The sequence below is a fragment of the Oncorhynchus keta genome, chromosome 18 (assembly GCF_023373465.1).
Source record: "Oncorhynchus keta strain PuntledgeMale-10-30-2019 chromosome 18, Oket_V2, whole genome shotgun sequence".
In the NCBI taxonomy this organism is placed as follows: domain Eukaryota; kingdom Metazoa; phylum Chordata; class Actinopteri; order Salmoniformes; family Salmonidae; genus Oncorhynchus; species Oncorhynchus keta.
Window position 1 is genome coordinate 35290843 of NC_068438.1, and position 26812 is coordinate 35317654.

The 26812-nt window shown below is 43.3% G+C and overlaps 1 protein-coding gene across 1 annotated transcript; it reads left to right on the forward strand.

The window, feature by feature from the left end:
- The first annotated feature begins 1452 nt into the window (after positions 1–1452).
- On the forward strand, positions 1453–26523 carry LOC118397569 (integrin-linked protein kinase). Its single transcript, XM_035792469.2, has 13 exons — positions 1453–1621; positions 3109–3396; positions 21593–21758; positions 22216–22311; positions 22413–22509; positions 22621–22704; positions 22938–23023; positions 23199–23308; positions 23492–23619; positions 23832–23953; positions 24103–24202; positions 24355–24485; positions 24618–26523. The coding sequence occupies exons 2-13, from the start codon at positions 3308–3310 to the stop codon at positions 24765–24767; spliced, it is 1359 nt and encodes a 452-aa protein (XP_035648362.1). The 5' UTR covers positions 1453–1621; positions 3109–3307; the 3' UTR covers positions 24768–26523.
- Positions 26524–26812: the final 289 nt, after the last annotated feature.

Below are 26812 nucleotides of genomic sequence, written 5' to 3' on the forward strand. Positions count from 1 at the left end.
AGGTTGAACACCAGACGGGCTGCGGCGTTCTGGATGAGTTGTAGGGGTTTAATGGCACAGGCAGGGAGCCCAGCCAACAGCGAGTTGCAGAAATCCAGACGGGAGATGACAAGTGCCTGGATTAGGACCTGCGCCGCTTCCTGTGTGAGGCAGGGTCGTACTCTGCGGATGTTGTAGAGCATGAACCTACAGGAACGGGCCACCGCCTTGATGTTAGTTGAGAACGACAGGGTGTTGTCCAGGATCACGCCAAGGTTCTTAGCGCTCTGGGAGGAGGACACAGTGGAGTTGTCAACCGTGATGGCGAGATCATGGAACGGGCAGTCCTTCCCGTCTTGCCGAGGTTCAGCTTGAGGTGGTGGTCCGTCATCCACACTGATATGTCTGCCAGACATGCAGAGATGCGATTCGCCACCTGGTCATCAGAAGGGGGAAAGGAGAAGATTAATTGTGTGTCGTCTGCATAGCAATGATAGGAGAGACCATGTGAGGTTATGACAGAGCCAAGTGACTTGGTGTATCGCGAGAATAGGAGAGGGCCTAGAACAGAGCCCTGGGGGACACCAGTGGTGAGAGCGCGTGGTGAGGAGACAGATTCTCGCCACTCCACCTGGTAGGAGCGACCTGTCAGGTAGGACGCAATCCAAGCGTGGGCCGCGCCGGAGATGCCCAATTGCTTTCATCCCCCAAGTGTGGAGGTTCTGTCCTGGTCAGTCCTACAACCAAAGATAATGGGTGCATTTGAGCGGGTGAAATGTATGCAATCAGTCTGGTGTGTGTGTGTTTCAGCAACTGAGAAAAAGTGTAAATGTATCTCAATGTGCAAATTCATGAGTGAGCTTGTGGCTTTGTATCATCCCCATTAAGATTGCCTGTAGCCTTGATTTCTGAGGCATAAGATTTTCTAATGTAACACAGTGGAACACCCCTAAACCCCCTGGAGAGAAGGAGACAAGCAGAATGAAATGTCATCTTCTTTACTCTTTCAACTCTGAGTGAATCTTAAACATGCTGCAGGCAGCTTGGGGCTCTGGCTCTTCTGCTCATCTGCCTATCATTGTCGAGAAAAGCTGGTTTATACTGCCACCTAGTGAGAAGGATGAGACATTGCATTTACTTGTAATTTATTACATACCTCAGCACTTATTCTCAAAGCGTAGAACTTCCTACAATCTTTGAATCACCATCCAAGATGCATGGCCACAGCCAAAAAGCTTTTCATCATTAAGTCTGGAGGGTACTTTCACTGTCCTCTCCTCATTCTCTCGTCTTCACCACAGTTGGAGCCCCCCAGCAGAGACTTCTTAATGGACATGTTTGTTGTCATGTTGGGTTCGGTGAAATGAAAATATACAGCTAAACCTAGAATAAAGGTGTCATTAAAACCTGAGAGAAAAACGTGCCCTGGAGGAACGGAAATGAATATTCACACAGGAAAGAAGTGTCTGTTTTCCGATAGAGGGCGCTAGTATGGGTAATTTGGTAGTGGACGAGGGCAAATATTTTTCCTCCCACGTAAAACTACGGTCAGGGTGTGGACGCTGGGGATGTAGACAATCTGTTTCAATCCCAATCTAGCTAACTCTTTCTGTGTAATTATATATCCTGTTGAATCCATAGGGTAAGTTCAATTCAGTTGTCTTTTTTTTACGCTGATGTATATTCACACTTAGAAATCATAATATGTATTGGGTTTGTTTGCTATCGAGATTGCTAGCTTCAGGCGTCCGGTCTGAAGTCAAAGAAGAAGAAGAGGAGGAAAAACGGCTCCAACTGTTTTCCCTCTACGGGGCTTGATAATTTAACTAAGTATAAATGGTTGTTGAACAAAGTTAAGTACCTAGTGCAGTAACTAGCCACAGTATAACTTTGGACTGAAAACAGTAGCCTATTATCAGTATTCAAAACTGCTGCTAAGTAACGCTAACTATCAAAGTAGCTCGAAAGCCAGGTACTGTACTATAGTAGGAGTAGCGGGCCAGCTAACTTAGTGTAACGTTAGTAGCTAGATATGACATTCATTTTGGGCTGCCTTTGGCCAATGATTCCTGATTGTTGCTGTTGTCAGTGTCTACAATGGTAGATACAGTATTTGTACTTTTTGTACATTATTTTTTTACACAATAATACACTTTGCTTCAACACAGTAATTTACACAGCACCGAGTTATATTTTAATTAATCTCAAATAAATCATTCGTCACTAACTACTAGGCTTACTAGCTAAATGGCTATAGCTAACTAGTAATTGTATTTTGGGAAAGAACCCTAGCAAGAAAATTTGCTCTAACTGTCAGGTACTATAAATTAGCTAGTTTTATGCGATTAGCTAGTGAAATGTAATGTGGAATGCTCCCTGACAGCCACTGCTCATGCCATGGGTCTCATCATGGGCTATTTATCTGTGCATGTACGATAATATCCACCAATAGCACTAATACGACCATTGCTTGTCTTTACAAATACATTAATCTATGAATTTCAAATCAGTCTAAACTTAACCCAAAATGAAAGTGTATGCAGTTTGTGTTCTCGCCCTGAGAAGCCTTCAGAAAATTGTTCAAACAGGGTTTTAACTCAACTCCGAGTAGTGGATTACTGCAGAGTTTGTCAAGGTGTGAGTCACGACCAGGCATTAGGTCAGGGTATCCCAAACTCTGTAATCGTTTTGTTTTTTGCCCTAGCACAGTACACCGCTGATTCAACTAATCATCAAAGTTTTATCATTTGAATCAGCTGTGTAGTGTTAGGGTAATAACCAAAACGTGCACCCTGCGTTTGGGGAACACTGTATTAGGTAAATCACAAACAACTTGGCTTTACTGCACACCCAATGCAGTTGATTCAGAGTTTGACTGGATTGCCCAATGACTGAGAGGTCTCCTGTTGCAGTGCAACTAGACAATCCTTGTGCTGCAGTGCTGTGAAACTAATGAGGGCCCTGAAAGCCTGCTGTGACCTCGTCAAAGTTTTTAGTCTATAGATTACATTGTTTGGTAGTCGGAACAGTGTTCACTGTCATGTTTTAGAATGTATTTAAGAACTGCGAGGAATCTTTGTCTGTAGTTCTGTTCGTCGAGCATCATACTTCTCGTGTTTGTCTTTTCAGGATTGTGTCACTGGAACTCCAGTGTAGCTGAACGTCTCCTGTCGGTGTCCCTGACTGTAGCTGTTGTCTCCTTGCTAAGGGACGAATGCACTCCAGGCCACCCCTGAATTCCTTTGGCTGCCTCCCTTGTGTATCCCAGTCCCATCAACGTCTCTCAAAGTGTGAGTGTAAGTTAACAGAAGAAGCAGAGTGAGCCATCATGGATGATATTTTTACCCAGTGCCGGGAAGGCAACGCAGTAGCTGTTCGCCTATGGTTGGACAACACAGAGAATGACCTCAATCAGGGGTGAGTAACTTATCAACACCTTTTTTTACATAAACATTTTTGTGTCAGATGTTGAATTGTACGTACAAGGATATTGATTCACCTGCAATCAGTATCAAGTCTCAGAATCATGCATGTAGGCTGGAGCTTGTGACGCACTATCAGGAAGCCATGTTTCTATTGGAAATAAGAAAATATATTTTTTTTTAAACCTCATCTGTCCTATATTCAGGCCTGTTATCTCTGCATTCAGAACTATAGAGACACAATTGCTGCCCCCAGGGCAATGCTGTCTGGAGCTGTTTTTCTCAGTCTCATGCAGAGGCTTGATTGTTGTTGATTACCTTGCTTAGACATTACAGAGCACTATGCATAGATTTTATTTACTAGCGTTCATTGTTTCATTTTTAGTTTTGCGTTCATGCTATTGTGTGTACTTCACTGTAAGTAGCCTTTGGGATACACATGCATGGATCTATTGTATTTGTGTGAGTTTGCACGGCCAACCTAACACGTGTGACCCTTCTCCATTAGCCGATTGCCTGTCAAGTCCCACTTATCGGTTAGGTTGATGTATATTTTCCTACTGGGCCTTTCAGCCCCTGCAATAACTGTGATTACATGGGTTTTATAGCTGACTGTACAAACACCCACATCCACCCTGTTGAATCCCACCATATCCTATATATTCCTATCCCACACTTTCTCATTGATGGTTTAGTGAAGGTGATTGTGAGCTCTCTTCTCTGTGTGGATGCACAAATGTAAATGTGAGACAAGGACCGTAGTGGAATGCTGAATTCCCTTACAAGGAATAACACGCCAAAAATGAGCAAGAGAAAGGGGAGGTGTAAACCAGGGAATTGTTGTGGGCTGGACGTAGGGCGCAAAGGTGTGTTAGGCAGCGTGTAGACAGGCGGCCCATTTCTGTTCTGTTTTTTTCACTAGTTGGTCTTTTGACCAATCAGATCCGCTTTGAAAAATATCTGATGTGATTGGTCAAAAGACCAATTAGTGGAAAAAAGATCAGAACTCTGCTGCCTGGGCAAACACAGCCTTAGTGTGTGCAAAGATTTTTCTGCCATTCAAATCCTTGTATTGGCCGCTTGTGGATTTTCGGGACGCCTAAGTACAAACAGTTAAAACATTTTAACAAAGTATATTTAAAAAAAATACATTTCCGGGACGGTAAAATGCTTTCTGTGCAAACGTAAATGACAAAACATATCTACAGCATGTAGAAAAGATGATGGACCTATATATTTCTTTGAATAATCTTTGAGAACTAACAATTGCTAAAATATAAGCAAGACAGTCACCTGACTTTAGCATTATTGTATTTTTTTATCCATGGCAAACTGCATGAAATTGCAGTAAATTTGTTTTTAAAAGGCAAACAATTATCTCTGCTCCATGAAGACATTTGTAGAGTAGCTGCAAATTGGTTTTAAAATGGCAAGATTTCTCTACACTGCCAAGATGTGGGCCTCTAAAATGTTATCTTAAGCCCCTAAGGTCGATGTTCACGCCCCCGCAGAAGTCTAATTACCGTAATAAAACGACTCGTCTGAAGGTCCCTGGTACCAGCTGAAAAAATGAATGGAAGTACATATGGAGACCTTTTAGTGCCAAAAATAAAGGGTTAAATACACATTAAATAAATGGAAAGGTTTCCTGATCTTTCCTGTCTCAGATCTAGGACAGATACTTCAGAACACACTTCCTTTAGATTTTGTTGGGGGACAATCTGTTCCATGTTGTGAATATCTTATTCAATGCGTTTGTATGGCAGTAAAGCAAACAATGTTTTTCACTTTTTTATATCTTTGTTATATACTTCAAGGTATCTTAATTCAATATCAAATTGAAAAATGATCCTTGGTTTGCCCTTGTTAAAACAATTCCATATGACGTAGTTGATGTTGGTTAATAAATCTATTTGTGCATAAAGCTCTTTCCACCACCACCTTTTTTTGCATGCTGAGATTTACAGACACAAAATGATCCCTCCATGTCGAACGAACAAATTCTGTCGCCATTTATAAAATTGTACCGACACTTCCTATTTCCATCGCAGATATTGTTTTTTATTTTATACGGAATTACTTGACTATGGATGAAACGTAGTTTGAGTTTTTGCAGAAGGAATGCACAGGCAGAGCCATAACACCTTCCTCTCAATCATTCTTCTGTTTCCTGTACTCCTCTCCCAGTGGTAATTAGATGGTGCCACTCATTTCCCCTCAACATTTCCTCACGATGGACCAGCTAATTACAAACGTACGCAAATGAGTGACACTTTAAAAAAAATGCAGCATAAGGCTATTTCTTGAATTTGAATCTTTCATTAAGGCCAACTCTACCATACTACTTTATTTTCTCTTATACATCTCTGATTTGAACTGAAACTGTAATTGAACATTTGAGAAAATTCCTACACTGAAGATTGAGGCTCTTAAAGATAATATTGGCTATGTTTACACAGGCAGCCCAATTCCTATCTTTTGACCAATTATTGGCAAAAGAGCTGATCAATTTGTCAAAAGACCAGAAAGAGCTGCCTGTGTAAACGCAGGTTTTTCAGACGGTCAGTGTATTTGGTCCACTTAGCATAGAAAAAGCCGACACCAGAACATTACAAATGCGACTCCCCACTCTTGAAAATACCTTGTTTGTGTTGTGGACTGTTCTGCCAGTTTTCTGGGTGGCAAAGGAGTGTGAACCATGGCTGGAGGCGTAGTATAGTCAAAGCACATTCAAGAAGTATAATTCATGTTAAGGATTCTTGCTTTAATTTCTTCTCTAGTCTAGCTGACTACTTCTGTAGATTTCTGCTGTGGGTGAAAAGCTGTCATTAGGCCTATATTAGAGGTCAACCGATTATAATTTTTCAACGCTGATACCGATACCGATTATTGGAGGACCAAAAAAGCCGATACCGATTTTACTCGGCCAATAAAAAAAAAAAGACAAAAAATACTGAATGAACACTTATTTTAACTTAATATAATACATCAATAAAATCAATTTAGCCTCAAGTAAATAATGAAACATGTTCAATTTGGTTTAAATAATGCAAAAACAAAGTGTTGGAGAAGAAAGTAAAAGTGCAATATCTGCTATGTAAGAAAGCTAACGTTTCAGTTCCTTGCTCAGAACATGAGAACATATGAAAGCTGGTGGTTCCTTTTAACATGAGTCTTCAATATTCCCAGGTAAGAAGTTTTAGGTTGTAGTTATTATAGGACTGGGCTCGAACCAGCAACACAACAACAACATCCACCATCGAAGCAGCGGTTACCCATGCAGAGCAAGGGGAACAACTACTAGAAGGCTCAAAGCGAGTGACATTTGAAACGCTATTAGTGTGCGCTAACTAGCTAGCCATTTCACTTCGGTTACACCAGCCTCATCTCGGGAGTTGATAGGCTTGAAGTCATAAACAGTGCAATGCTTGACGCACAACGAAGAGCTGCTGGCAAAACGCCTGAAAGTGCTTTTTGAATGAATGTTTACAGGCCTGCTTCTGCCTACCACCGCTCAGTCAGATACTTAGATACTTGTATACTTAGTCAGATTATATGCAACGCAGGACACGCTAGATAATATCTAGTAATATCATCAACCATGTGTAGTTAACTAGTGATTATGATTGATTGTTTTTTATAAGATAAGTTTAATGCTAGCTAGCAACTTACCTTGGCTTACTGCATTCGCGTAACAGGCAGTCAGTCTCCTTGTGGAGTACGAGAGAGAGACAGGTCGTTATTGTGTTGGACAAGTTAACTGTAAGATTGGATCCCCCGAGCTGACAAGGTGAAAATATGTTGTTCTGCCCCTGAACAAGGCAGTTAACCCACCGTTCCTAGGCCGTCATTGAAAATAAGAATGTGTTCTTAATTGACTTGCCTAATTAAATAAAGGTATATTTCTAATTAAAAAAATATCTATATATATATACTTGAGGCTATATATTTTTTTATCTGCAAATCGGCGCCCCAAAATACCGATTTTTACGATTGTTATGAATACTTGATATCGGCCCTAATTAATCGGCCATTCCGATTAATCGGTCGACCTCCAGTCTATATTCAGTGCTGTGATATACCATGGTAATGAGTTAGAGGCTCCTTGTTTGGTGAGGAGGCAGGGTGGGTTGTGTATGGTCATGGAGAATGCTGTTTATATTTAATTCCCCAGGGGAGGTTGGTAAATATTGTTCACCCGCCTAGCTCCTGACTGGGCAGATCACATAGTGGTCTTGGAGGGTCACCAACCTAACACGTTACGTCTGTGTGAGAGGGGCTGGCCCGGGACTGGGGTGTGAACTCTAGAGCCAGCTGTATACTCTTGGCCTTCCCAGCTCCCACTGGAGCCAGCTGCAACCAATCCTACTGTAGGCTACAGTCAGACACGAAACAAGTATGAGATTTCTCAAATCAAGGTCATACCTCTTTAATTGGTAGCTTGACTCTCCTTTCTGTGGCTGTGTGGATGACTTGTTTCTTGTGTGCAAATAGACTAGTGTGAAAGAGTAAGTCCGTATCAGCCTATTGATGTGAGTCATATGATCTCACAGTGAGCTCAGCATAGAGACAGACAGGGTGTAGATGGGGCTCTTCAGTCTACAAATCTGAGCCCTGTTGGCAGGTGGAACTGCCTGAAATAACCCCACCCAGGGGGTTGGGAGGGGGGGCAGGCAGGAGAAAGCACCTCTGAAGCCCCCTGGCCTGGGCAACCTTGCTGGGAAAGGTTGGAGACACCCCCACTCCTGGCTCCACTGACTGATTCATTGGCCTGGGTCAGAGCCCTGCACAGGCATGAACTTTAATCCCGAACCATGCCCGCGATGTTCAGGCCCTACACTACCCAAGCCAGATTGCTTCTGCCAAATTTAACGCCCTGGCTGAAATCAGAAATAACTTCCTTTTAGTAAATCCGTTAGCTTCTCCTCTCTGCATGCACTCTGCATATTGCGGCTCCGAGTATCCATAGCAACGGCTCTGCTTGGGCTGCTCTGCTCAACGAAGAGACCTTAGGGCAGTTAGCTACTTTGTCACTCAACTCAGACAACTAAACAAGCATTATTTTCTGTGAAATATCTCCTGCAGTGGTGTAGTGGAGGGTATACGCTGTATACCCACGTATTCTTCAATTGACATTGAGAATACTCACTACTTAATCCCCACACACCGTAACAATTAAGACTGATGGAACCAATCAGAATGTTTATCTTAAAATGTTAATGGTTCTTAACATTTTAGGCATAGAAATGGGCACACGGCGGTAGGTCTACGCCAGTACATGCTCCTCGAAGGAGGAAGGGTGAATTAAAAAAATAAATAATTGTGAAACATTTTCAAATGGATCCTTTTTAGATAACTACTAAATATATTCATGTCACCAAATAATAGTTAAAACACTGTTTTGCAATGATGTTACTGTAGACCTTCAACAACACTGTAGGGTATCACCATGGTGTAGCCGGAGGACAGCTAGCTTCCATCCTCTTCTGGGTACATTGATTTCGATACAAAACCTAGGAGGTTCATGGTTCTCACCCCCTTCCATAGACTTACACCGAAATTATAACAACTTCTGGAGGATGTCCTCGAACCCTTCGGAGCTCTTTGCAGCATGAACTGACATGTTGTCAATCAAAGGATCTGAGAATGAACCTAGTACTGTAAGCATAAGCTACAGCTAGCTAGAACTGCAGTTCATTAAAGGTGGTGAGTAATTGACTCTGAGAGATGAATACAATAGTAGAACAGTTTTTAAAAATGAATTTCTTCCAAAATAAAGAAGCAAGAGATTTCATTTTTTTTTCCAGTTTCACTTACTTAGCTAGCAAATGCAGCGAGCTAGTTTAGCTTATTCAAACACCTTACTCAAACACCTTTCTCAAACAGAGGGATGCTATGTTAGCGAGCTGGCTATGACTATCCAACACAACACTGGAACTCTTCCAAATCATGGTACGTTTTTGGTTTTACTAATTTATTACCGGCGGTGTAAGTGCTAAACGCTTACTGACTGTACTCTGCAATAGAGGTCGATCGATTTCAATACCGATTATTGGAGGGCCAAAAAAGCCAATGCCGATTAATCGGCCGATTTGATTAAAAAAAAATTAAACAATTTGTAATAATGACAATTACAACAATACTGAATTAACACTTATTTGAACTTAATATAAAACATCAATAAAATAAATGTAGCCTCTAATAAATAATGAAACATGTTCAATTTGGTTTAAATAATGCAAAAACAAAGTGTTGGAGAAGAAAGTAATATGTGCCATGTAAAAAAGCTAACATTTAAGTTCCTTGCTCAGAACATGAGAACATATGAAAGCTGGTGGTTCCTTTTTAATATGAAACTTCAATATTCCAAGGTAAGAAGTTTTAGGTTGTAGTTAATATAGTATTTATAGCACTATTTCTCTCAATACCATTTGTATTTCATATACCGTTTTATTATTTCAGTGAAATACGGAACCGTTCGGTATTTTATCTAAAGGGTGGCATCCCTAAGTCTAAATATTGTTGTTACATTGCACAACCTTCAATGTATGTCATAATTACGTAAAATTCTGGGGAATTAGTTCGCAATGAGCCAGGCAGCCCAAACTGTTGCATATACCCTGACTCTGAGTGCAATGAACGCAAGAGAAATTACACAATTTCACCTGGTTCATATTGCCTGCTAAACTGGATCAGTAGTTATAACTATTGATTATGATTGTTTCTTATAAGACAAGTTTAATGCTAGCTAGCAATTTACCTTGGCTTCTACTACAGTCGCGTAACAGGCAGGCTACTCGTGGAGTGCAATGGTTAGAGCGTTGGACTGGATAACTGTGGTTGCAAGATTGGAACCCCTGAGCTGACAAGGTGAAAATCTGTCGTTCTGCCCCTGAACAACACAGTTAACCCACAGTTCCTAGGCAGTCATTGAAAATAAGAATGTGTTTTTAACTGACTTGCCTAGTTAAATAAAAGGTATGTTTTTTTTTTTAATAATCGGAAATCGGCACCCAAAAATTCAGATTTCCGGTTGTTGTGAACTTGAAATCGGCCCTAATTAATTGTTCAACCTCTACTCTGTAACATTACTGTGTGTTTGTAGCAGGTTTGTTCTATTGTAACACGTTAGTTCTATTAGCTATGTTGACCTTAGGTGTCAACGATGTAAGTTGTGTGTAGCAGTTAGGATATGGTTTAGAGGTCGACCGATTAATCGGAATGGCAGATTAATTGGGGCCGATTTCAAGTTTTCATAACAATTGGAAATAGGTATTTTTGGATGGCAATTTTGAAACTTTTTTTTAAACATTTATTTTTACAAGTCCGTTAAGAACACATTCTTATTTTCAATGACGGCCTAGGAACGGTGGGTTAACTGCCTTGTTCAGGGGCAGAACGACATATTTTCACCTTGTCAGCTCAGGGATTCAATCTTGCAACCCTACGGTTAACTAGTCCAATGCTCTAACCACCTGCCTCATGAGGAACCTGCTTGTTACGCGAATGCAGTAAGCCAAGGTAAGTTGCTAGCTAGCATTAAACTTCTCTTATAAAAAAACAATCAATCATAATCACTAGTTAACGACACATGGTTGACGATATTACTAGATATCTAGCGTGTCCTGTGTTGCACATAATCGATGCGGTGCACTTTCGCGAAAAAGGACTGTCATTGCTCCAACGTGTACCTAGCCATCAACATCAATGCCTTTCTTTCTTACAACGAAGTATATATTTTTAAACCGTCATATTTAGCTAAAAGAAATCCAGGTTAGCAGGCAATATTAACCAGGTCAAATTGTGTCACTTCTCTTGCTTTCATTGCACGCAGAGCCAGGGTATATGCAACAGTTTGGGCTAAACTAATTTGTCAGAATTTTACGTAATTATGACATTGAAGGTTGTGGAATGTAAAAGCAATATTTAGACATATGGATGCCATCCGTTAGATAAAATACGGAACGGTTCCATATTTCACTGAAACAATAAACGTTTTGTTTTCGAAATGATAGTTTCCGGATTTGACCATATTAATGACCTAAGGCTCTTATTTCTGTGTGTTATGTTATAATTAAGTATATGATTTGATAGAGCAGTCTGACTGAGCGATGGTAGGCACCAGCAGGCTCGTAAGCATTCATTCAAACAGCACTTTCGTGCGTTTTGCCAGCAGCTCTTCGCATTGCTTCAAGCAATAGTCCAAGGTATATGAAATACAAATGGTATAGGGAGAAATAGTCATAATTCCTACAATAACTACAACCTAAAACTTCTTACTTGGGAATATTGAAGACTCATGTTAAAAGGAACCACCAGCTTTCTGATGTTCTGAGCAAGGAACTTAAACGTTAGCTTTCTTCCATGGCACATATTGCACTTTAAATTCATTCTCCAACACTTTTTTTTGTTGCATTATTTAAACCAAATTGAACATGTTTATTTATTTGAGGCTAAATTGATTTTATTGATGTATTATATTAAGTTAAAATAAGTGTTCATTCAGTGTTGTAATTGTCATAATTACAAAAAAAGAATAATAATTGGCCTATTAATTGGTATTGGCTTTGTTTGGTCCTCCAATAATCGGTATCGACGTTGAAAAATCATAATCGGTCGACCTCATATGGTTAGGCTTGGAATTTTTTATTTTTTTATTTTTGGCCTGGTAACACAACTGATGTGTTGTGCATTTGATGTCCACAAACGAAGGGAAAGGGTCATAAGAGGAGAGCACATAGATGCAAGAAGGAATACAACGTGGCTGCTATGAAAGTGAACTGTGTTTACGTGTGCTCAAGGGTGTATTCATTCTGCTGATTCTGTTGGGGAAATCAAAAATCTTAAATGGAAGTGAATGAAATGGTGTCAAACATTTCTGAATTGGTATAATAGAAACTCTTATGCAGCTGTTTGGACTAATGATTAACCCTAGATCAGCTAGATACAGGCAAGAGTGTGCGAGGCGTTATTGAATGTGTCACTGTCTGTCCATGTGTCACCTCAATCTTCTCTCGACCTGTGCACCTAGTAAACTTTCCTTCATAGTCTAGGCTGTAGCTACCTCATGATGGGTATAAGGAAAATTAGAGTATCATGTAGTAGCCTAAACCTACTGCTGTTAAATTGAACTGGGTGAATGGAATAGGAATGACAGTCATCCAATATGCTGTAATAGAAATAAGGCCATGCTCATGAAGAGAGAGAAAAATAATCGTCCTCCCTCAACTTAAACGGCACAATCCGCCACTGGTATACGTGTGAAAGTTCCAAAATGCAATTTGTGGGAAAAGACCATTCTGAAATGCGCACTGTTTATGTGAGCAGTTTCATGGACAGAAATATCTGTTAGAAATTTAGAGGAGAGCTCTTATGACGGAGCACTAGGAATAATGACTTTGGCTTCTAGACAAAGAATTTAGAAAACCAATAGAACAAGAGAATGCATATGAGGAATCCTTTATCAAATTATTGCCTCCATGTTTCTATGGTGGGATTTGGGCAATAGGGTACTTTGAAGCAAGAACCTGTTGCGACGAGCAATCCCGTATCCGGGATCCTATTTATAGCCTCAAGCTCATTACCATAACGCAACGTTAACTATTCATGAAAATCGCAAATGAAATGAAATAAATATATTTGCTCTCAAGCTAAGCCTTTTGTTAACAACACATGTCAGAATTTCAGAATATGCATTTGAACCATAGCTAAACAAGCAGTTGTGTAAGAGTATTGATAGCCTAGCATAGCATTAAGCCTAGCATTCAGCATGCAACATTTTCACAATAAGAAAAGCATTCAAATAAAATAATTTACCTTTTGAAGAACTTCAGATGTTTTCAATGAGGAGACTCTCAGTTAGATAGCAAATGTTCAGTTTATCCAAAAATATCATTTGTGTAGGACAAATCGCTCCGTTTTGTTCATCACGTTTGGGTAAGAAAAAACCCTAAAATTAAGTCATTACAACGCAAACTTTTTTCCAAATGAACTCCATAATATCGACAGAAACATGGCAAACGTTGTTCAGAATCAATCCTCAAGGTGTTTTTCACATATCTATCGATGATAAATCATGCGTGGCAGTTTGGTTTCTCCTCTGAAGAAAATGGAACGCGCATGGACCTGGAGATTACGCAATAATTTCGACGGAGGACACCGGGCGGACACCTGGTAAATGTAGTCTCTTATGGTCAATCTTCCAATGATATGCCTACAAATACATCACAATGCTGTCGACACCTTGGGGAAACGACAGAAGGTGCAGGCTCATTCCTGGCGCATTCACAGCCATATAAGGAGACATTGGAACACAGGGCATTCAAAATCTGGACCATTTCCTGTATGAAATTTCATCTTGGTTTCGCCTGTAGCAGTAGTTCTGGGGCACTCACAGATAAAGATCTTTCCAAAGCTGTCAATTACATGCATAGTCGAGCATCTTTTCGTGACAAAATATCTTGTTTAAAACGGGAACGTTTTTTTATCCAAAAATTAAGAGTGCCCCCTATCTCGAAGAAGTTAAGACATGCCTCATATCAAGTGAAACGTCCAGATTTCAAACAATTAAGGAACAGTAAAAATATAGCAATGCTAATGATGGGCCTTAGTCTTCTGGTAGAGGGGAAGGCTTTCTGAAAAACCTTAATTAAATGTTAACTAGCTACAAAGATGCCATGATTATTTGCGTCAATCCAGTGGCCATTTGTTTAGCAACCTCCATCTCATGTGCTAGAGAAACCCCATTAGCCAAACAACAGTTCTAGGTGCCTGTGCACTAGAATTAAAGTGTAACTAACTACAGACCTCAAGTGTTGTTGTGGTTTAAGCATTGTTATGGACTTCGACAATAATTCATGTTTTTTTTCTATTAACAAAAAAGTGACTGGGGAAAAAAAGAATCTGAAACCTGTGAATTTCTGACTCAGTTGACACTCTTTTTACAGCTTTTGTTGGCCTTACTGTGAAAGACCAATATTTGATTGATCATTTTAGGTCATTCAGAGGGTGTGTCACTGTTTCACATTACATTTTTCACGGGGGTTATCTTTGCCTGGTGGGCAATTTGGGAAATGTTTTGCTAAATTTGATTATACCCATTTCTCCAAGCACCACGACACCACTGCTTTCTTTAGTGACCAACTGAGGGGTTGATAGGTCGCTTTAAATGGCCTGTATTTACTATGGCCGCACAATTAATCAAATTCACATTGAAATCGTAATATTGACGCTCAATAGCCATATCGCATGCAATATTTTGAAATGCATCTCCATGTATTGTTTACTCTGTTTCTTCTCCTTGTGGCTGCTTCCCACATACACCATGCTCCGCCCCCTGTCACTCAAAGAGTGTGGTTCCTCCTCCCCGCTGTTAAGATTCAATATAAATGTGCATGCTGTTCTGTTATGTCAAATGCGGTCAACCGATTGTTCCAAACTAGAACGATGCTGCTTTCCACTTTACTTCTTAATACACGTCATTACATTTCTTTGATTCCAACAGTTCATCTAAGTGTTTTGCTTCATATTGTGTGTCAAATCGCAATATTTGGTGAAAACAAATTGCAATTAGATTTTTTGGGGGCCCATATTGTACAGCCATAGTATTCATCCTGAATGAACTCTGCTGGGATCATTGATTTACAATTACTGTCCTACTTGATATCATTGTCTGCTGGAGTGTTTTTTTTATTTTATTTTTTTAACCTTTATTTAAGAACACATTCTTATTTTCAATGACGGCCTCGGCGGCCTAGGAACAGTGGGTTAACTGCATGTTCAGGGGCAGAATGACAGATTTGTACCTTGTCAGCTCGGGGGTTTGAACTTGCAACCTTCCGGTTACTAGACCAACGCTCTAACCACGAGGCTACCCTGCCGCCCCACAGAGGAGGGCTCTGTCTGCCCCCACTGCCTCACTACTATACGCCAGCCAGCTCTGTCTGCCCCCACTGCCGTATGAGTACATTGGGCTAAATCTGTTCTGAGCACATCTACAGGTCATCCACCCAGGTTTCTGGATGGTGTGTGTTAGGGGAGGCAGGGTCTCTGTGGGCCTCATTGATGCTGTTTTCCCTGGAACACTGTCTCCTCTGTGTGTTGTTGTGGAAGTGGAGGGTTAGAACTCCATAAAGGGGGCTGTTTTCATCACAATACCCCCTCAGTTCTCAACTTCCAGATCTAAACATTCAGCACTTTTCTCTCACTGTCGTGTTTCTATAAAGTGCAGCATGATTTAATTTATACACCGAGCGTCACACATCTTGGCACAAATCATAAGCACATCAGAGCCCTATGGAATTCTTCTGACATTCAGGAATGAGTGGAGAATGGAAAATTTCATCCTCAAATTCCTCTCCATTTGTTGACAGGCTGTGAGAGCGAGAGAGAGAGAAGGAAAGAGGGAGGGAGCTTGTGGTAGAAGGGAGGGTAGTGGAGAAGTTTTGGCGTGTGCGGGAACAATCTGGAGGGGGGGGCTAAGGTGATGAAGGCCAGTGACAGGATAAAGCAGCGGAGGCCTGAGAAATGCAGCATGACATGACTCCCCAGCTGCTGTGTGTGTGTGTGTGTGTGTGTGTGTGCCCCCGGTGAAGGAAGTCTCCCCGACCCTTATAAGGCCTGCAGAGAATGCTTGTCCTGTTGTTCACCAGCTAGCCAGCTCTCTGTCCCCACTGCCTCACTACTATACACCAGCCAGCCAGCTCTTGTCTGTCCCCACTGCCTCACTACTATACGCCAGCCAGCTGTCTGTCCCCACTGCCTCACTACTATACACCAGCCAGCCAGCTCTGTCTGCCCCCACTGCCTCACTACTTACTATACACCAGCCAGCCAGCTCTGTCTGTCCCCACTGCCTCACTACTATACACCAGCCAGCTCTGTCTGTCCCCACTGCCTCACTACTATACGCCAGCGAGCTGTCTGTCCCCACTGCCTCACTACTATACACCAGCCAGCCAGCTCTGTCTGCCCCCACTGCCTCACTACTTACTATACACCAGCCAGCCAGCTCTGTCTGTCCCCACTGCCTCACTACTATACACCAGCCAGCTCTGTCTGTCCCCACTGCCTCACTACTATACACCAGCCAGCCAGCTGTCTGTCCCCACTGCCTCACTACTATACGCCAGCCAGCTGTCTGTCCCCACTGCCTCACTACTATACGCCAGCCAGCTGTCTGTCCCCACTGCCTCACTACTATACGCCAGCCAGCTCTGTCTGCCCCCACTGCCTCACTACTTACTATACACCAGCCAGCCAGCTCTGTCTGTCCCCACTGCCTCACTACTATACACCAGCCAGCTCTGTCTGTCCCCACTGCCTCACTACTATACGCCAGCGAGCTGTCTGTCCCCACTGCCTCACTACTATACACCAGCCAGCCAGCTGTCTGTCCCCACTGCCTCACTACTATACGCCAGCCAGCTGTCTGTCCCCACTGCCTCACTACTATACGCCAGCCAGCTGTCTGTCCCCACTGCCTCACTACTATACGCCAGCCAGCTGTCTGTCCCCACTGCCTCACTACTATACGCCAGCCAGCTGTCTGTCCCCACTGCCTCACTACTATACGCCAGCCAGCTGTCTGTCCCCACTGCCTCACTACTATACGCCAGCCAGCTGTCTGCCCCCACTGCCTCACTACTATACGCCAGCCAGCTGTCTGTCCCCACTGCCTCACTACTATACGCCAGCCAGCTGTCTGTCCCCACTGCCTCACTACTATACACCAGCCAGCCAGCTCTCTGTCCCCACTGCCTCACTACCATACACCAGCCAGCCAGCTCTTGTCTGTCCCCACTGCCTCACTACTATACGCCAGCCAGCTGTCTGTCCCCACTGCCTCACTACTATACACCAGCCAGCCAGCTCTGTCTGCCCCCACTGCCTCACTACTATACACCAGCCAGCCAGCTCTGTCTGTCCCCACTGCCTCACTACTATACACCAGCCAGCTCTGTCTGTCCCCACTGCCTCACTACTATACGCCAGCCAGCTGTCTGTCCCCACTGCCTCACTACTATACGCCAGCCAGCTGTCTGTCCCCACTGCCTCACTACTATACGCCAGCCAGCTGTCTGTCCCCACTGCCTCACTACTATACGCCAGCCAGCTGTCTGTCCCACTGCCTCACTACTATACGCCAGCCAGCCAGCTGTCTGTCCCCACTGCCTCACTACTATATGCCAGCCAGCCAGCTGTCTGCCCCCACTGCCTCACTACTATACGCCAGCCAGCCAGCTGTCTGCCCCCACTGCCTCACTACTATACGCCAGCCAGCTGTCTGCCCCCACTGCCTCACTACTATACGCCAGCCAGCTGTCTGTCCCCACTGCCTCACTACTATACGCCAGCCAGCTGTCTGCCCCCACTGCCTCACTACTATACACCAGCCAGCCAGCTGTCTGCCCCCACTGCCTCACTACTATACACCAGCCAGCCAGCTGTCTGTCCCCACTGCCTCACTACTATACGCCAGCCAGCTGTCTGTCCCCACTGCCTCACTACTATACGCCAGCCAGCTGTCTGTCCCCACTGCCTCACTACTATACGCCAGCCAGCTGTCTGTCCCCACTGCCTCACTACTATACGCCAGCCAGCTGTCTGTCCCCACTGCCTCACTACTATACCAAATCAAATTTTAGTAGTCACGTGCGCTGAATACAACAGGTGTTGACCTTACAGTGAAATGCTTACTTACGAGCCCTTAACCAACAATGCCGTTAAAAAAAATACATAAGAAATAAAAGTAACAAGTAATTAAAGAGCAGCAGTAAAATGACAATAGCGTGACTATATACATGGGGGTACCGGTTAGTTAATGTAATTGAGGAAATATGTACATGTAGGTAGTGTTATTAAAGTGACTATGCATAGATGATAACAGAATAGCAGCGGAATAGCCATTTTTAACCTCATAGTCTACCAATACCGGATCCGGGTTCGTGACTACAGCTCAAGCTCATTAGCATAACGCACAATGCGAAAAAATATTCCTAAAAATATTTAACCTCCACACATTAACAAGTAAAATAGCTCAAATGAAATATAAACAAGTTGTTTATCTACCCAGCAAGTCAGATTTCTGAAATGTTTTACGGCGAAAACATAGCACATATTTATGTCAAACCACCACCACAGACATAGCTCATTTGCATAGCCAAGTAGGAAAAAATATGCAATCAACAAACGCAGGATTAAAAGAAATCATTTCACTAACCTTTTGAAATCTTCAGATGACAGTAATATAACATGTTACACAGTACATTCATTTTTTTTTTTAATAATCTGCAATATATATCCATAAATCTCTGTTTACAATGATGCATCGTTCAAAAAATGCTACTAAAATGTCAGGAGAAATGCTGATAGCTCCGGCAGATAACGTCAGCTAACAAGGAATACACATCATAAACTTTGACTAAATATGCATGTACATATGTATAGGAAGATACACTTCTTCTAAATGCAATCGCTGTGTTACATTTATTTTTAACGTTACAGGTTGCGTTCACTAGGCTATACTAGGAGTCGGCGCTCCAAAATTAGCATTATCGCTCCTCTATCTTGGAGTCGACAGAAACCCAAATTTACCACATAAATATTCCCTTACCTTTGCTGTTCTTCCATCAAAAGACCTGGAAGGGATTATACTTACCAAATCAGCGTTTAGTTTTCAAGTCTGTCTTTCGGTTCTCAAAATAGCCACATTTCGGTCGAAATGTAGGCAAAATGTACATTTAAGTCATTTAGCAGACGCTCTTATCCAGAGCGACTTACAAATTGGTACATTACCTTATGACATCCAGTGGAACAGCCACTTTACAATAGTGCATCTAAATCTAATTCAAGTGGATGCGCACCAAAACGTTGAAATTACATATATGTCGAGTAAACTTGTCAAACTATGTTCATAATTAAGCTTTAACATGTTATAAAGGTGCACAGAAATCGTGAGGACGAACAGAAACACACACGTCGTTTAATCGATCCTGAAGAAAATACATCACCCGGCCAGAGCGCGCGTAACAGTCACCTTTTTTTTCCGCTTGGCCGAGAGGTTTCGGCTCGCTCAAACTCCCGTGAGCGCGCAATTCTCACAATGAGAAGCCCCATTGAAAGCAGGCTTCACGCTGAACACGTACAGACTGTTCCCAGAGCGGTAGCTGTTTGGGAAGTGCGTGTGAGATGACGTCAAAGTTGGGCCAACTTTTTCCATGACAAGAGAGCATTTGGGAGAATGCATGCCCTGAGACTTCTGCTTTACATAGAGACAAAATTTAAACGGTTTTAGAAGCTTTAGAGTGTTTTCTATTCGATAATATTTTTTATATGCCTATATTAGCAATTTTGGGGAAAAATATTTTCAGTTTACTATGGGCACGCACTTTCTCCAACAGGGGCAGTATAGAGCAAGAGTTCTAAGAGGTTAATAGATGTTCAGGAGTCTTACGGCTTGGGGGTAGAAGCTTTTTAGAAGCCTCTTGGACCTAGACTTGGCGCTCCGGTGCCGCTTGCCGTGTGGTAGCAGAGAGACTAGTCTTTGACTAGGGTGGCTAGAGTCTTTGACACATTTTAGGGCCTTCCTCTGACACCGCCTGGTATTAGAGGTCCTGGATGTCAGGAAGCTTGGCCCCAGTGATGTACTGGGCCATTCGCACTACTTTCTGTAGTGCCTTGCGGTCGGAAGCCGAGCAGTTGCCATACCAGGCAGTGATGCAACCAGTCAGGATGGTGCAGCTGTAGAACCTTTTGAGGATCTGAGGACCCATGCCAAATCTTTTTAGTCTCCTGAGGTGGAATAGGCATTGTCGTGCCCTCTTCACAACTGTCTTGGTGTGCTTGGACCATGTTCGTTTGTTGATGTGGACACCAAGGAACTTGAAGCTCTCAACCACTGCAGCCCCGTCGATGAGAATGGAGGCGTGCTCGGTCCTCTCTTTCCCGTAGTCCACAATCATCAGGATGTCTTGATCACGTTGAGGGAGAGGCTGTTGTCCTGGCACCACACGGCCAGGTCTCTGACCTTCCTATAGGCTGTCTTGTCGTTGTTGGTGATCAGGACTACCACGCCGGCCAGCTCTCGGTGTGTCCCCACTGCCTCTCTACCATACGCCGGCCAGCTCTCGGTGTGTCTCCACTGCCTCTACCATACGTCGACCAGCTCTCGGTGTGTCCCCACTGCCTCCACCATACGCCGGCTAGCTCTGGGTGTGTCCCCACTGCCTCTCTACCATACGCCGGCCAGCTCTCGGTGTGTCCCCACTGCCTCTCTACCATACGCCGGCCAGCTCTCGGTGTGTCCCCACTGCCTCTCTACCATACGCCGGCCAGCTCTCGGTGTGTCCCCACTGCCTCTCTACCATACGCCGGCCAGCTCTCGGTGTGTCCACATTTCTACTTGGGCTGGGTAGTTCCTGTGAAGAAGGTTTTGGAGAAACATGTTGTTCAGTACAAAGCGTTACGCAACGTACCAAACGTTCAATCGGACTGAACGCACTAACCATGCTCTCTTGCCCCTCTGTCTGACTGTCATTGTCACTGTTATGGTTGTTAAGGTCATCGTGGGGACGCTGTCATGAGGTGTCACTTCTGTCCTGTCAAGCCACTGTCCTAACATGTGTTTCTGTCAATGTGACTAAGGCAGAGTGGGACGGGTTGCCACTGCCAGCAGCACATCTCCTCTGTTGCTCTGTGACTGACTGCAGGGCAGGCTGAGTTCATATTCAGTTCCTGTTTCCTGGCTGGATGTTGACAGAATTTCACTATCAGTCATGATCCTCTGTTTTCACCATTTCTCTGTTCTTTGCTCACAGCTGTGCATTGCTGCACTTCATTCCCCTGCCTACTGCCAAACTCTGCTGTTTTAACTAGATAGGCTTACTTAAAGGCATTTCATGCTTCTATAAGCCATTAGGCCAAGCAGGCACTGGGAGTTTTTGCTTACCTCTCAGTTACGAACAAGGCTATGCTGTAGGTAGCAGTATCTCATGTCCTTTAGTACTGAGAATCCAGATAGGCCTACACCATTAGTCAGACAGAGTCCTGCTAGGCGCTTGCAGTTCTATACTGCTGTTATATGACAGGGTTGGGTGGTTGTTAAATTACCAGGGGCTAGTAGTTTCCTCCTTGCTCGTAGCAAACGGTCTGTGGCGTGAAAGCAGTATGGTGTGATGTTATTCTGTCCTCAGGGATGACCATGGCTTCAGTCCTCTCCACTGGGCCTGCAGGGAAGGCCGCTCCAGCGTGGTGGACATGCTCATCATGAGAGGGGCTCGCATCAACGTCATGAACAGAGGAGATGACACGCCCCTGCACCTGGCCTCCAGCCACGGCCACAGAGACATCGTGGGCAAGGTGGGGCTGAGTGGAGACACTGCACAAAAACTACTTACATACATACACACTACACTTACTACACACACACAACCACTTGATGTCAATTATATCATTGGGTTGATGCAGCTTCTCTTTAGGTTGATATAGCTTCAGCTATTAAAGCCCAGGAAGGAACTTAAGAAACCAGAGTTGATGGCTGCCCAACACCCCAACTCACTGCATGGTTAAGACTTGTCTGCTCTTGTTGCAGTGCTGACTGACATCAGTCGCAGTTTCTGGTTTGGTAGCGCTGCATAACCATGGTTATGATTTGGTTTAATATTAGACATGTCACGATACCTCTGGAATGTGTGAGCAGACAGGAGATATCCTTTTCCAGGCCTGCCATAGTTGGATTACTAGCATCACTGTATATAATCCAAACAGGATCTGGACAGCCTTTTGTTGTGTCTAATCTTGTGTTTCGGTCTCCTAGCTGATCCAGTGCAAAGCAGACACCAACACTGCCAATGAGCACGGCAACACACCATTGCATTACGCCTGCTTCTGGGGACAGGAGTTAGTGGCTGAGGTCAGTATGCCCCCTGGTGGCCTACTCTGGCCACTGTCTCTTTTCTGTGTGAACAACAGCTTTTGTACCACTAGAGTTACATTGATGTCTGTCTTCCTCAGGACCTGGTGACTAACGGAGCTCAGGTGAACATCTGTAATAAGTATGGAGAAACTCCTCTGGACAAAGCCAAACCTCACCTACGTGAAGCCCTCCAAGGTATTCAACATCCCATCACTCTGCAATTTTGGCAAGAAAAAGGTGATTATTGTCTGTGTGTTAGCCCTGTTACCTAATCAATGCGTGCTTTGTGTTCGCCCCCCCTCTCAGAGAAAGCAGAGAAGTTGGGCCAGAGTTTGACCAAGGTCCCCTTCAAGGACACGTTCTGGAAAGGCACCACCAGAACTCGACCCCGTAAGTCCCACAGCCACAAAGCCATTTACTAGCAAGAAGAGAAGTGAATATCGGGTACAGTTTGTTGGAATAAATATCCAGTAAATGTCCCACTGAGGTCTCTGGTAGTCTCCAAGGTGCCTGATGATATTTCCACTGCCTTTCAGTGTGCTAAATTGTGCAGAAATAGTAAGGCTTTTTGCCAGACCTCGGGCTTCAGCTATGCTCTTCAACTCTGTCCTCTGTGTGTACAGGTAACGGCACGTTGAACAAAGCAGCGGGCATTGACTTCAAACAGCTCTCCCTCCTGGCTAAGATCAATGAGAACCAGTCTGGAGAGGTATGGAGCTGTTGTTTCTACATGACTGTTGTTTTATCTGTTACTGATGTCCGCAACTCATGTTACAAAGTGATTCATCTCACACCAGCATATGTTTTGTTTTGCATAGTTACACTGTATATTGTCATATTGTGGAGGTTATGCTGGAACTTTGTCTCAATCATTTCTTCTTTAGTTGTGGCAAGGCCGCTGGCAGGGGAATGAGGTTGTGGTGAAAGTGTTGAAGGTTCGCGACTGGTCCACCAGAAAAAGCAGAGACTTCAATGAGGAGTATCCCAAACTCCGGTAATAACGGTTTACCTGCTTATTGTTCATTGTAGGTGTAATTTCTCCTGTTGTGTGGATATCATGTCTGTCTTCCTCATGTACCTTTTTTTATTTACTGGATTGTCCCTCATATGTCCCATCCTATATGCATATTTGTCTGTCTCCTCCCCCCCCTGTCCCTCTTCCTCGGGCACATCCCAGGATATTCTCCCACCCCAATGTGCTGCCCATGTTGGGAGCGTGTCAGTCTCCTCCTGCCCCTCACCCCATCATCATCACACACTGGATGCCCTATGGCTCCCTCTACAACGTGCTTCACGAGGGCACCAGTGAGTACCACATTAACCTGCACTGTACTAAAGACTTCCAATAAGGTCATTGATTCATAGAATATTCCTGGATGTCTTTTGGAAGTGCAGGCTTAAGTATTGGAAAAGAGAGCAATTCATATTACTGTACTAGTTAATAGAGACTGAGTACAATGTTTCAGCTGTTGCAGACGTGTGAAAAGGACTGACATGGCTCTGTTGTCTTCTGTCAGACTTTGTGGTTGACCAGACACAGGCGGTGAAGTTTGCTTTGGACATTGCCTGTGGGATGGCCTTCCTCCACACGCTCGAGCCCATGATCTCTCGACACTCTCTCAACAGCAAGAGTGTCATGGTGAGAGATGACCTCACATTAACATTACATATTCACTTCAGTGATGTACTGTAGTTGTCATGTGTTTCACTCATGCTTCTTATGCCTTGGTGGATGACTGACTTTGTGTTCGAAACCCACTGTTATAATGACCTGATATTCCTTGACAGATCGACGAGGACATGACAGCCAGGATCAGCATGTCAGACGTCAAGTTCTCCTTCCAGTGTCCTGGCAGGATGTACTCCCCAGCATGGGTTGCCCCTGAAGGTACATTACACACTCAACAACTTTTTCTCTGCTTACCGTTTTTCTCCGTTGAGAATGTAAATATTTGCTTTATGTAACTATAAGGCATACAACTCCTACAGCTATGAACGTGTGTGTGATCCTCTTTCTCTCTCTGTCCTGTACCCATGCAGCCCTGCAGAAGAAGCCTGAGGAGATCAACCGGCGGTCAGCAGACATGTGGAGCTTTGCTGTGTTGCTATGGGAGCTGGTGACCAGGGAGGTGCCCTTCGCTGACCTCTCCAACATGGAGATTGGCATGAAGGTGAGACCGCTGGAGCTCAGGGTGCTGGAAGTTGTAGGATTCGTTACAACAGGAATCTCAAAACACATGTCTCAGTTTAGTCTTGTCCTTCCCAGTGTCTCTGACATGGTTCTATCTCTGTTCTGCCCTCAGGTGGCCCTGGAAGGCCTACGACCCACAATTCCTCCGGGCATCTCACCCCACATCTGCAAGCTCATGAAGATCTGTATGAACGAAGATCCAGCCAAAAGACCTAAATTTGACATGATCGTACCCATCCTAGAGAAAATGCAGGACAAGTGAACTGCTTTTTTGCTCTGCCTTGAGCAGAGCAAAACCCCAGATATCTTGCCCCAGATATCATCCAGAGATGTGGTGCTTACCAGTGTTGCCTTAGACCTACTCTCAAAACTTACCGCTGCCCTCAATGTCACTAACTTAAGCCTCTGAAACCGGCGACAGTCACTTATTCTATTCTTGATTATGATTTTTACTTGACTTATCAACACACGTTTTTATCAGTACTTTCATCTACGTCACTGTCTTATCGCGTCCATGCTGGAACTAAGAACTGACACTTACGACTGTTGTGTTCTAATCATGTGGCCTGAGTGCAAGCCTCTGTGACTGAATAACCTGTGGAGGTCAGGATGACAATCTGTCTTTCGCACAGCTTCCTTTCTTTACCTTTTTATGAGGTCTCACTAACTCGGGGTCAGACGCTGTAAAGTGACTTGCAACCTATTATTCCTGAAAATGAAAGCTCTTCTGAAAACAACACGTTGCTGTATTATCCTGAAGCTTGTCTTGTGGAACTGAGTGTGTACTATGTGGCTTGTTTCCTTTATTGTTTCAAGTGCAAGTAGTATGTATGTATGCAAACAGGGTTATAGGACTGCTCCTGCTGTTAGACTATTTATCCAACAAAGCATTTCCATGTCCAGTATTCTTCAGGAAGTGCAGGGGAATGAGCGGAACCACTTTTTACACGTGTGCTACTTTGTGTTAATTGTTCATCTTTGATTCCAATGGATGTTGAAAGAGGGAACTACCCTCTGAGTGGGAAGTCAGAAGTATAGTATCTGACTTTATAAGGCATCCGCATACTAGGTTCGGTTTGATCCTAACATGACTTGGTTAGGCGACGGGAATGTCTGTGCCTTGCATACTTCATTAAGACATTTGCTTGAAAAACGAGAAAGAAGCGTCAATATTACTTTAGCCCGCATCAGAAGCCGTACAACAACAAAGCCATAATACTTCCTCAAAATTGCCTGAATTAATCTAACATAAATCAAGGAATCTGTAATCAATATTGACCTTTTTGCTGAAGTCTTAGTTGTACAATTTTACATCTAAGCTGCATGTTGCAGTATTTCTCAAGTTAACAAAATGTGTGTGAAAACTTCTCATAGAATGACAACATTTAATTGAAGAATTCCTGTTGACCAATCACTGATGAAAGGCCGTGGTCTTTGGCTACCAAACTTCAGCTTGCATCAAGGAAGAGAAGTGTGCTGTAACAGGTGAAAAAACCACCTGTCGAATGCTGCTGAACACCAAAACAAATGACAACATTTTGTCAATATATGCACAAAGTTTTTCGACTGGGAAGCATACCTCTCTGTGCACTGCATCAGACAGTTTGGTATATTTCATCCACAGTATTTTCTGCCCTCAGATCATTGGGATTTGTTTTCTTCAACTCTCATCTTTGTTGAATTCTGTGGCTATGTTTATGCCTGAGGCAATTCTCAACTTTTCACAGGCGAGTGAAGATGAAATGGACAATAAGGGGATAGCATTAACATTCTGCTATCTGTTACTTTGTTTCCGCTTGCTTTTTGACTTCACTGCATTGTTGTGCCCTGATATGAGTTCCGTCTTTATTGGCCAATGTTATACTTATTTGTTTTTGAACAGAAGTTCTTTGTGCCTCCACCAGCTTGCTTATTTCTGCTGAATCACTGGGGTGAAAGTCAAAACCAAGCATGTCTTATACAAATGTATGTAATTTATAAGTATATTAATAAAAAAAATGTTGGTATCTAGTCCGAAAGATCTTGTTTTGGTGTTTTTCTCAGACTAGTGCATGATAGTGGAGGTTAATTCATGCAGGTAGGCACAGACAGGAAAGTATCTGGCAGAATTACCAGCATTTACTACAGTGTCAAATCAAATTTTATTGCTCACATACACATTTAGCAGATATTATTGTGGGTGTAGCGAAATGCTTGTCCTCAATTATCTGACTTAAAAAAAAATATTGGGTCTACTATACTGAACACAAATATAAGTGCAACGATTTTATTGAGTTAACATAAGGAAATCCGTGAACTTAATTTAGA

Excerpts from the sequence above, each read along its gene's own strand:
- LOC118397569 (XM_035792469.2), top strand. The coding sequence starts at position 3,308 with ATGGATGATATTTTTACCCAGTGCCGGGAAGGCAACGCAGTAGCTGTT. Across the intron at positions 3,397-21,592 it reads GAGAATGACCTCAATCAGGG|GGATGACCATGGCTTCAGTC; the intron begins GTGAGTAACTTA and ends TTCTGTCCTCAG. Across the intron at positions 23,620-23,831 it reads CGTGCTTCACGAGGGCACCA|ACTTTGTGGTTGACCAGACA; the intron begins GTGAGTACCACA and ends GTCTTCTGTCAG.